The 11,497-nt window shown below is 36.5% G+C and overlaps 1 protein-coding gene across 1 annotated transcript; it reads left to right on the forward strand.

Moving 5' to 3' along the window:
* Positions 1 to 1,212: 1,212 nt before the first annotated feature.
* LOC139128014 (short transient receptor potential channel 4-like) lies at positions 1,213 to 10,254 on the forward strand. The gene is made up of 9 exons (XM_070693882.1): positions 1,213 to 1,656; positions 2,776 to 2,926; positions 3,477 to 3,646; positions 4,136 to 4,336; positions 6,000 to 6,730; positions 7,165 to 7,399; positions 7,917 to 8,087; positions 8,755 to 8,811; positions 9,831 to 10,254. Exons 1-9 carry the CDS (start codon positions 1,525 to 1,527, stop codon positions 9,981 to 9,983), a joined length of 2,001 nt encoding a protein of 666 aa, XP_070549983.1. The 5' UTR covers positions 1,213 to 1,524; the 3' UTR covers positions 9,984 to 10,254.
* The last annotated feature ends 1,243 nt before the right edge of the window (positions 10,255 to 11,497 follow it).

The following is an 11,497-nucleotide window of genomic DNA, read 5'->3' on the forward strand; positions in this document are numbered from 1 at the left end:
ATTTAATGAGTTTTACTGCTTTTTATAAAAGTGAGGCCAAAGTTTTCAGAAATTCTTTGTCTTGTGTCCTCACTTCAGCAGGTTCTTGGCAATATTCTTGAAAGAAAACCCACAGTGGATTTTATTGGCCTTGACCTCCAAGCTTTTCTAGGTACACATCTTTGTAAATGTACTGAAAACACACTCATGCTTGCAGTTTTACATTCTTGTGGAAATCTTAAAGTGAAAGGGATGTTTATGCCACAGGTCATGAATTGATTTGGGTAACTTTTTTCCAACTGCATCATGTGCAAGTAGGTAATTTTTTGTTAAAAAAACGTATGGCACAATAATTAGAAAGTAGTGAAATAGACAAAGTGTAAATTAGTAAGGCAATGCTGAAGACAAGGAAATTAGAGAAATGGGGATGAAATTAATTTGGCAGTTTATTTGCTACAACAAAATATATTGTCAATTGTATTGTTTAACTTACAGAATATTTTCAAATATATAGTCTAGTTATACAACTATTGTCTAATATATTGGTTAACAACCACAATATTTGCAAATATATTGTTGACTCCATTGATATTGTCCAATTTATTGGGGCATGTTAAAAAATTGCAATATGCATTGGCAAATAAAAAAAATTGATAAATTGATTTGCCAAACAGCGTTTTTTAACCTACTCTACGCCTAAAATTGAAAGTGATTATAGAAAGTTCAGGTCATGTTTTAACATGTCCACAGTGAGGAGAAAATGTATGTACACTCAAACAGTCAGAAAAATGTACTTTTCCGAAACGCAATAGAAATTCCGAAATTAATCTGGAACCTGTTATTTGTGTCAGAGGGCCCAGGGTTTTCTGTTGTCTTCATGACTGATTCTCATTGGTCGTTTTAGAGTCACTGTCACAATTATGCGAGGTAAAGCTGTATAGAGGTCGTTTGGGAATTCCTTGCACGCAAACAGCTTAAGGAAAGGATAAATTAACATAAAAGCCTGTACGATTACCATGTTTGTACCCTTGAAACTGTTTTTGGAATTTTATTTAGATAGTATTACTTTGGCAAATATAGATTCGAGTTGCAAATTTGCCTTGTTTAATTCCGTACTGAATAGCAGCTCTTGATTCACTTCGTAAAGCAGGTAAAATATCAGGGAGCCACGTTTTTTACAATAGAATTTAAATTTAGAACGAGTCAATCGACAGGTGTTATTTTCTAAATAGATCAGAACAGATGGTATTATGCCAGTGTTACGATGAAAACAAACTGACAGCAAACCAAGGACTTAAAATTATAACTTGGGAGGCGAGATAGCGGTTTGTTACAAGCTGGTATCCGGAGCGACATTAAGATGAACGAGGATTTGAACATTGTAAAAATTCATGCACGAATATCTGATTTATCAACGACGTTGCATTATCCAAAATGTCCTCATTCATCTTGAACGCTGTTCCTTTCACATAGCTCCAAGGGAGAGGTCAGATGTGACATTGCGTAATTCACCCTTTGTAATTCGCTGCGACACCGTTGGTCATAATGGACGAGAGTTACGATGTATTCAGTGAAGAGTCCTGGCGTTCATTTGACGAGCCAGATAGTGGAGAATACTTACGGTTTCTGGAGGCAGTGGAGAGAGGGGATGCCGAAACGGCTGAGAATTTTCTGAAAGTAAGATTATATTTTATCATTAAAATTGAAATTACATCCGATACAATATGTATATTGCATCTAGTACCATAGAGAAACGAACATGTAACCATTTATATATGCATTATGACCTCCCGTCGAAGTTACAACCACCGAAATTCAATTAATTTTCTGTAACTTCTCGGTTAAATTGTCCTATCGTTTCTGCAACGTTTCAATACCAATAAATGCCAATTTATCTTGGTCAGTCAGACACTTTACTCTCTATTTCATATACGCTGAAATTGTACATTTTTACATGTATTGGTCTCAAATAATGCGGGTTTCAAACTGGTACACTTGCTTGACAAAACAATATAATCTGCTTGCAGTAAGATACAATTTCCGACACGCATTATATATTTCATCTATTCTCAAAGAAGCATACTGATACCTTTCTTCTCGCCACATATGTGTGCTTTAACTATTATATGTTATTTATCATTTGTAAATGTTTGTATTTTATGCAAGAAACAACTGAAACTGTGGACTTGGCTTCATACCTAGACGTATTGTTTGAATTAGACAAAGTACACTATATACTAAGCTGTATGACAAAAGAGACGATTTCAATTTGAAATCATAAACTTTCCCTTTTTGTCGAGTAATATACCATCATCTCCAGCTTATGGTGTGTATATTTCACAACTCCTTTGATACAGTAGAGCATGTAATTCATATGAAGACTTTCGACTTAGACACAGCCTATTAGCTCAAAAGTTAGTGAGGCAAGGATTCTCAGAAAGTAGATTAGTGAAATCATTTAAGAAGTTCTACGGTAGGTACGGAGATGTTGTATCAAAATATGACCTGTCTGTTACTCAATGATGAGTGACAGCATACCAAATTTTGACTAAAAAAAGTAATTTGGTGAATTCACCAAATAACAATTGATTTGTCGCTTTGGGTCAATCTTGACGGTGCGGCTAGCTGCCATGGTACGCTTACTCATTTCGGACACCTGGTACCACCACTATTTTGTGGTTCAAGATGACCCCATTGCCTTTGTCATTTTCAATATTTCCTTGGACCTGGTACATTTCTTAGTTACCTTGAATGATAACGATTATTGGACCTGATTTGATGTCTATTACTCACCAGCCTGGGAACATAGATGTGAATAGATGTGTCAGCAGAGGTTACATTCATTTCAATGCATTGCACATTGCTGCCTTACAAGACGACTATAAAATGGTACAAATACTTCAACATTATGGAGCTAAACCACTGGCAAGGATACCCATTCCAAAGAGTAAGTATCCCTTGTTGTACCGACTCTCTAATTTATTCTATAGTGCATTTTATTAGTCATAGGCCTTTGCAACTTTTGGAATAACTAGCTGGATTAAAATGACGGTGAATTTATTTTGAAATGGTGCTATTAAATATTGATGAGATGTTTCGCAAGGACAACTATTATAGCTTAAGTTCATGGTTCTCAAAGAATCTCATCTGTGAGCCATGATACCACTTAAATGAGTCAGTGGTAAAAAGTGACGTAGATCGTACTGATTTCATTGTATATATAAGAGAACTATAACGTGTGTTTGTAATGTGATAACTGCAACTTTATTCATATAAACACGTGATGAATGATTTGCATAAGATGTAAGATATAGCATATACTCGAGCTTAATATAATTTCCATAATAAAAATTTGCCATCTTATGTAACCCTCAAAAGATTTCACATTTTTCTCTTTTTACTTCCGTGTGAAAAATACACTTGTCGAATTTGATGAGTGAAACATATTACGGGAAACATTTACTGATTCATTTTGTACAATTATTATTTTGTTGCAGGTATAGGTGAAGGTATTTTGCAATCTAGAATTAGGATTGCATTGTGTCGTGCGCATGCAAGTCAGGCATATATATTGTTTTACAGTGACGATCCAATTCGTACCATATTCAATCTCTGTTGTGAACTCAAAGAGGTGTTAGACAGCAAAGGGATTAGGAACACATGCAGAGTAAGTTGAAATTTGCAGTTTCCGTTATTTATTTCCTGATTTTGATATTTTTAAAAATAACGAAGTTGATGACGTGGAGGAGTAAGTAGCAACTAATGTTTGACCATGGTGATGACGAATAATTTTCGTATCAAGAATGGATCAAGAGAATGTTGCAAAATTCTTGAAGAGCAAGTAGGATATATTGCACTCATTAAAATGAAAGAAATATAATCTATTCAGAGAATTAAATTAATGCTGACACTTCAAATATGTTCCTTGATGTATTTACGGTGGAGGTTGTAATGATAATGACAACGACGACGATGACGATGAGGAAAGTGTAGCTTATGACCTATTGCCATTACTGTAATGACGGCATTCGTGTATTTTGAGTGAGAAGGAATGTCATGATATATTACAATGTAATCGGCCTTTTGTAGTGCTGATACAACTTTAAATTTCCAAGATTTGAATCCTGATAAAGTGGATTCTCTTGAATATCCACAGGAAACCTTTGAGCATTTGATCGATAAGTGTCGGAATTTGTCATGTAAGATGTTGGATTACTGCTTTACCAGCAACGAAGTTGATACCTTGCTACGTGGCAAAATTTTAACCACTGAAGATGATACTTGCTGCTGTCGACATCGGAAGGGAAATATTATTTATCGAACGGTGGAAATGGCAATACATGCCGAGCAAAAGGAGGTATACATGTTCCAATTACAGTATAGTAGTCTTTATGATATCACAAACGCTAGAAGCAAAATATTCACGTGGTGTTCTTAACATACTTTGAATAGCAATGGGTGAATGCTTGACAGAACATCCAACAGTATAATTGTTTACTTGTCATAGTTCTTCCACTCCGAAATGAAAAGGACGCACGGTGTTATGCAGACTCAGTACGCCCAAGAGATCACATGATGGCGATACAGAGAGACGCGTGGGTACAAATGCGCACAGAAATAAACTTGTTGCAATGCAAGTTTGTGCGCATGGTTTTCTTTGTACCGTGGTGCATTCAAATTCCAGGTTTAACCACAGAGGAACATAGACAGAGTGGCAACGCCTGCATGCCTTTTGTTCCATGGTTGTCTCATAGACTATTGGCTTTTCATATTAAAATGAGCTTCAAAGGTGTTAAACTTTTGAGAGGCTTTGTTTGTGGTTGATAATTACACGAGATTATGCGAAGAATACGACGAGATGGCATCGTACTGCCAGTCGCGTAGCAACCATAGTTACTTTGTGAGCTCTCAGGCCAGAAACACTGCTTCACGCCAATCAAAACATAACACGCCAGCAGTTTCATAAACATGTCCTTCCTTGACGCACGTGTAAAAGACGGTATGACTGGCCGTAAACCATTGAGTAAAACCAGACAGTATCGATAAAAGACTTTAAATTTGGTTCAAACACACTCATTATATATTCATAAAAATATGAGAGGAATTTTTAAAACGGTAAAACTCACTTTCCTGTAGCTCAAAACACTCCCGTTTTCGCCATCACATCAATTCCGATCAGCACCACACGACAACAACAACACAAACTTTGACGAACATACTTTCGCTTAACAATTGGTGAAAATCCGAAAATTACCAAAGGGTGCATGGTCGGCACTCTCCGAAAAAGAGAGCCAAGAGCTTCGCGAGGCGAGGCAAACATGGATTGCTTACGTAACCGCTTCACGCCTTAAACAATAGCCGTTACCACTCTGTCTATGTTTCTCTGTGGTTTAACCTATGGATATTGATATCTGTAGATCGATCTCTCAGAGCCAGCTGGTCAGAATATGACGAACGTTTTGAAAACGTCCTGATCTCACCGTAGTACATTATCTTACACAAACCCCGGAGAATATACCCCGTACAGCGAAATGTAAACACCATTATAAAAAAAATCTTCACGAAACAAGGTTTTGTGTTATCGGCTTAGATATTTGTTTCAGATATTCGTAAGATTTCGCATTTTCATTTCAGCAGAGTTCAAAATGCTTTCTGAATACTAATAAAATATACATTTAGTAAATATGTGACAATTGTCGATTGTTAACTAAATTAGCTTTAGTAAATATGTGTATGTCATATAAATAGTCAAATGAAAAGATAAAAACACGGATGCAGCATTAAGTATTCATTTTTGTCTCATTTGTGAGTATATATTTTCTGCGTAATTGTCAACAACAGCAAAGAGCTACAACCGATATAGTTTAAATATACATTGTTGACATTTGAATTCTCATTCATTTTCAACCTATGGCGCTGACATAAAGCATAAATACGTCACACTTTGTACATATTCTGCATCCTTCGCAAAGTAATGTATCAGTCAGAAATCATATGTAATTGTTTTTATCTTTTCACAGTTCATTTCTCATAATTACTGCCAGACGCTACTACAGAGAGAATGGTTACATGGTCAGCCCAGCTGGTCCAAAAAGGCGTCAAAATTGCCGATCGTCTACTATCTGTACGCCTTTTTCGTGCTCGGTGTTTTCCAGCTGCCTCTTGGTCTTGCCTATATGTTTACACCGGTGTGCCACCTGTGGCACTTCTTCAGCGGTCCGAAAAGCAAATTTCTGACGCACGCAATATCACAGTCATTTTTTCTTACCTTAATACTTCTCTACGATATGATGGTGTCTGATATTCCAAATGCAAAGGAAAGAACTGAAATGACACTACTACCGATGTTAGTGATCATATGGGGACTTGGATTGTTCATTCAGGAAATGGCAGACGCATATCGGGCAGGGTTTCTTGCACATTTTGCATTTTTTGTCAATGTACTTGATTTGCTGACTACGTTTATCCTCGTTACTGTATTCACCGCTCGCTGTTTCTGGTCAGACTCGATCAGCACATTGACATCTGTCTTCCTCAGCTCGTTCTCGGCCTTTGCCGTCGTTATAGCCGGATTAAGGTTCATGCAAAACTTCTTTCTTACGGAGTTTATTGGACCCATGCTGATGCACTTTGCAAACATGTTTCGTGACGTCCTAAGATTCCTCTTGATCTTCGCGTTTGTTTGTTCGGCATTTGTTTTCGGGATGCACTACCTTTATAATGACGCTAGTGACGAAACAGCTTTCGCAAAGTAAGCAAAGCACCCAGTTTTCAACTGTGCTACTTTCTTTTGGCAGTTAAGTTTATCTAATAACTATATGGTTTAATCGCTTTGTTATTTTATTTCTCCCTTTCTCGAAGGAAGCTTACTAAGTTAAAAATTGGCTAAGATGTCAACGATTTGGCCATATATTAAGACTGTATCAATTAAGTGTCAATGACCCCCTTGTCTTTGCCTGCTTCCGTCTCTGTCAGTTGGCCTCACTGAAAATGTATTTAATATTTCTTCTTATATGTTCAGTTTATTGTTTTAGTACTATCTCAACTATATCGTTCTATAATTGCCTGTATCTTATTCTATATTTCTACTTTTCATGCTGTCTTGCGTTATTTATGCCCTTTTTTACATTTTCCAATATGACGTTTCCATCATCCTATTTTTTCACTTTCCTAACCCAATAACAGGATAGAGTCAGCTATCGCGGCACTGATGGGCACGGTGTTTGGTAACACTCTTGGAACAAGTGCTCTGGCCATTGATTTGAAAATCAACACGACGAGCATTGATGAAGTCAAAAGCAGCTCCGCTTTCTTTTCAAGGATGGGATTCCTGTTGTACTCGGCATTTTGTCTGCTATGTGTGATAGTTCTCGTCAACCTTTTCATTGCAATTATGTCAGATACGTATGCCAGACTACAGGTACGAACGTTTTCTTGGTTTAAACACACAACAAAGCATTAGGGACAACCACTAGACATCCACAAAAATGTAGTCGATGCGACGACATTTCTGCAAGAACGGCAATATACAATTGCTAAAAGACGACCAACCGTCTTCTAGATCTTTGATCTTGATTCCTTTGTCTAAATGTATCCGTTTCGTACAAAAGAGTCACCACTATGATCAAAATATAAGTGGTCTCTCTTCAGAATTGCATACAGGGTTACTGAATGATCTCGAAATGTTAACATTGACATCAACTTCAAAGAATATTCTCTTTATTAGAATCAACACATTAACATCTTATCCACTTTATCATTAACCTTTTTGCCCAGAAAAAAGAATGAAATATTTCATCAAATGAATTAATCTAACCTTTTCATTAATCATAACCTAGCCATGCGCAATTTGAGGAAAATCGCCATGAGGAGGGAGAAAATGTACATTCTATCCGGCAAGCCTTTTAAATATGCAAGTTTACAACTTCTACTTACAGGAAGCAGTGGATATCGAATGGAAATTCAAAAGAGCGACGATGTGGATGCATTACTTCGGAGCACCAACACTTGCACCGCCATTGAATTTGGTGTCTTTCATACCATGGTTCATCGAATGCTGCATTTCAACATGCAGAAAGTGTCACTGTTGTACGTCCGATGCAGTTGAGGTTGGTAGGGTTTCTATTTGTCCTAAGAGAAATATGAATGTGTAGCGGTATGGAACTGCTGGTTTACCTAGTATCGCAATTGGCACATGTGATGTTTTGAGAGTAGCACTGCGAAATAGTTTCCTAAAAACGAAACACAATAATTGTCTCTGAGAAAAGCAATGGAGGTTGTACAGAAACAGAATTTTATCAAAAGATCAATATCGTTGTAAATAAGCACCATGCTTCTTCTAGTGGTCAACATTTAATAGTTCATTTGTTTTACTCATAATATATATGTAAAAACATACGCACAAAGAAGCTTTGAATCCCAAAGTTGTTTAATGGAACAGCATCCAAACACAAGAAATATTTATATTTGACGACTTCACTTATGCATCTGCGTACATTGCCTTCCGTCAACATTTATTTAATTCTAAAGCTTTTATTAGGATACGTGCCTATTTAGTTCTAACGTTTGGCAGATTGGTAAGCTGGATGAAAGAATTTACGAGTTTACAGTATTATGTGATGTAATCATTGATCAGGATACTCGCTTATGATATTCTAGCATTATTCAGATGGGTTTGTTTGGTGAAATTATTTGCGAATATCACAGTCCTATGTGATATAACCATTATTCTGTTGACTTGGAATTGTTCTAATTTTTTTCTCTTCTCGAGTATAGCGGGCAAAATGTCACGGTCATACAAATGGAAAATTCAACCTTCTGGCCTACGATGATGTAAGTATACAAGGATACCTTCCAAAAATTAAGATTATAAACCCAAGGTACAGTATCCCACCGTGCATATCTGAGGGCAAATTTGTACTGATAATTTACTTTATCGAGACTTTCGTATTCACAGAAGTGAGCAAAGCTATCATAGAAGGTATTTAAAACACAAACATTGTGGAAAGAATTATTTTGCGTCACCAGAGAAGGAGAAGAAGAAGGAGGGATGTTATCATATTCATAAAAAGCGTATTTCGTTCTATATTCAACATGGCACATAACATAATATATTTAGGCAAGCAAGCACACCCAGCGAAGGTATACCACGAGATTGGTCAAAATCGAGTGGTATACCGTCGCTGGGTGTGATTTATTGCTATTATATCATAACAGTATATTGAAATTCCTGCGTGGAATGTCAAAAACAGATTTTTGCTCAAGCTGAAAGAACGCGCGTATGTCAGTCGTGGTAATTCGCCAATATGCCACGGTTCTTTTCGCGTCTCGACCAATCAGATCGCAGTATTTGCACCATCAATATACTGATATGATATAATTCGTATATAAAACACACATTTTGAGGAGACTCTATTCGTCAAAAAGGGATACAGTTGAATACAATGAGATCGATCGCCAATTCAAACTCTTGAAAAGAGCAAATTAATAAAAACGTTTGTGATTTTGTACAACTCCAGCTAGCCTGCAAACTTATTTTTTGTATCTTTGTCGGACAAGGAAGATTGACTTTCTTTAACGATTGCTGCACACACCTCATAAAAATAACCCATTCAATTTCAATGTTAAAGCGTCTAACAAATTGTCGCCTGCCATGATTTGAGATAACAGATGATTCAAACAAAATGAACGTAAAACCTAGAGAACTTTTAAAAGAATTAGTTATCTTTAAGATGCCTCGTGCCATGACCTCCTGAAACTGTTACAGATTTTGCTTTCTTACTTTCATATTTCTCAACGCATATAATTTCTGCCAACTGAACTTACTAATTAGATCACCTCCCTCTTTTAAGTTAATGAAGATACTGGTCAACCGTTTCTTGGAGGACGTCGATAGAACCCTAATCAAGTACACCGATGTGATAGAGCCGGACAAAGCCGTAACGAAGAACAGATCGTATGAATATGACAATGTCGTGTTAGATATCGAAGAATCTGGATTTTGAATAATTTAGTATGTGTTTAGTCAGGTCATCTACCCACCAATGCACGAAATGTACGTACAATTGAAAAGAAAGGTATTCATCTTCTAGTTTAGTATTCCATAATTAACAAACCGTTAACAGTCAGTCATCACTGTATAATACTCTAGGTTGTATTTTTTTGTTTTGAACTTCGTGCATAAATATTATGAGACAGTTGCTTAGAGTGTACAAAATGTTGTTAAAGTTTGGTTGAGATAGTAAAAATAAAGATTTACATTTCGAAAGAGTTAAACTGGCTTTTACAGATGTTTTATCCTGGATATGTAATGTTTGTCACGAGGCAGTTTCGTCCTGTAATGTTTTTAAAGGGAGGCGGTCATCGGAACTGCGCATATGCAACTTCCTTGTTTACATACACGGTATTGCTTGCATGATATCTAGATGCATCATGTCAACGTTGCTTCAACATTTACATTTTACGATATTCAGTGTTAACAAACATCTTTTAAGTTTCATCAATCGCCAACGTACCCTAGATTCAGTATTTACCTCTACCCTAGGGGTCCCTGGCAACTATTCAGATTAAACCAAATTCACATCATTTCAATAACGACAAGATCAGTATAGCGCTATTAGGATTTTTGAACTGAAAAGACATATCGTTAAACGTCTCTTTGGCGCATATATTGTGTTGCGTTCTACTATAACCTGCAGCAAGCCGTATTTAAAGCATGGATATGAAAATGTATTTAATTCCCAGCTAGTATTAATAGATGGATACTTTCAGGTGTTTTACAATGTTTACTATTAGCCAATGCAACGTAGTGTGTGTTTCGACTTTTGCAATTTACGGATATGCAAACACAATTTAAAAGTAAGTAACAAAATGTAAAGAAACAGTTCGACTTAAATTTTCAGAAACAAACAAGAATTCCGCAGTCGGGTCTTAATATTAGAACGTCAAGCTGACTGGCTATAATTAGCATGAATATACATAATACATTATGTTTTCTAATGTGTCCATTTTTATACATACAAAATCGATAACAAAATTCCGCATGTTATCAAATAACATACGTTTGAAAATTTCATAACGTTAAAGTGTTTTATGTTCTGATCTATTTATGTTGCTGTCAACGATAAAGCAAACACATATACATGTAGAACAGCGCCCTCAATAAGGTTTGTCTAAAAATGTCGACGCGCATACCCTGCAGCCACTTCAACCTGTACCCTTCCAAGGCAAAGGCGTGAGCATACAGGCGCCTACTATAACGTAAACGAGACACATGCTGAGGGCATCTATGAAACAATGTAGTAATAAAATCAAATTACAGATTGCTGGTGCCATACACTGAAGACAGATGAACGGATGGATTAGTAGATGATGTGTGGATGGGTGGATGGGTGGATTGATGGATGGATGGCTGGATGGATGGACGGATGGATGGATGGATGGAGAGATAGTTAGCTAAATAGATAGATAGATAGATAGATAGATAGATAGACAGACAGATAGACAGACAGATAGATAG

The sequence above is a fragment of the Ptychodera flava genome, unplaced genomic scaffold (assembly GCF_041260155.1).
Source record: "Ptychodera flava strain L36383 unplaced genomic scaffold, AS_Pfla_20210202 Scaffold_41__1_contigs__length_1339820_pilon, whole genome shotgun sequence".
NCBI classification, from domain to species: Eukaryota; Metazoa; Hemichordata; class Enteropneusta; family Ptychoderidae; genus Ptychodera; species Ptychodera flava.

Excerpts from the sequence above, each read along its gene's own strand:
- LOC139128014 (XM_070693882.1), top strand. The coding sequence starts at position 1,525 with ATGGACGAGAGTTACGATGTATTCAGTGAAGAGTCCTGGCGTTCATTT. Across the intron at positions 3,647-4,135 it reads GGATTAGGAACACATGCAGA|GAAACCTTTGAGCATTTGAT; the intron begins GTAAGTTGAAAT and ends GAATATCCACAG. Across the intron at positions 7,400-7,916 it reads ATACGTATGCCAGACTACAG|GAAGCAGTGGATATCGAATG; the intron begins GTACGAACGTTT and ends TTCTACTTACAG.